This window comes from Penaeus monodon, chromosome 23 (assembly GCF_015228065.2).
Source record: "Penaeus monodon isolate SGIC_2016 chromosome 23, NSTDA_Pmon_1, whole genome shotgun sequence".
NCBI classification, from domain to species: Eukaryota; Metazoa; Arthropoda; class Malacostraca; order Decapoda; family Penaeidae; genus Penaeus; species Penaeus monodon.
In genome coordinates, this window is record NC_051408.1 from 44,096,557 (window position 1) to 44,097,089 (window position 533).

General features: G+C 35.8%; 1 protein-coding gene across 1 annotated transcript in view; it reads right to left on the bottom strand.

Annotated features, from left to right (window-relative positions):
• Positions 1-241: 241 nt before the first annotated feature.
• Positions 242-533, bottom strand: part of LOC119588101 (epoxide hydrolase 4-like) — a gene marked incomplete at its 5' end in the record, with an annotated part of 5,762 nt that continues 5,470 nt past the window's right edge. The window contains 1 exon segment of the mRNA XM_037936810.1: positions 242-514. Within this exon segment, the coding sequence (XP_037792738.1) occupies positions 391-514 (124 nt within the window).

The window sequence follows — 533 nt, forward strand, 5'->3', positions numbered from 1 at the left end:
GATAGAAATTTTTGTTTCTGATCTTACAGGCATCACAGAACTTCTCAGCACAGAGTTTCAGTACCAGTAGGTGCTCGATTTAATTATTTATATCCGAATCTATATCCCAGTCTATTTGGTTGCAAGGGAAGTTTAGTGCTTTAAAGCTACTTTAAGGCTTCTACTTTGTTTTCCTTACATATATGTTTTCGTAACTTATCTAATGTAATGTGATATTGTGGTCTGAATGAATGAAAAAAAATTATAATCCCTTGAGTATATTAATCTCATTGTGTGGCATTTTACATCTTTACAAAACTTACTTTACAAAATTCAAATGACTTTTAGTGTCAGAATTACAATTAATAAGACACTTCCATCCTGGCAAAGGGTCTTTCATATATAACAGCTTTACTGAGTAATGCTGAGATACTCCCAAACAAGCTTGTTCAAATACACCGGCTCCTGTTGCTGGACAAAGTGGCCGGCACCATCGATGTATTTCAGCTGCACGTCCTCACACTCTCCTGCTGATCTGTGAATTGTCAAAAGGA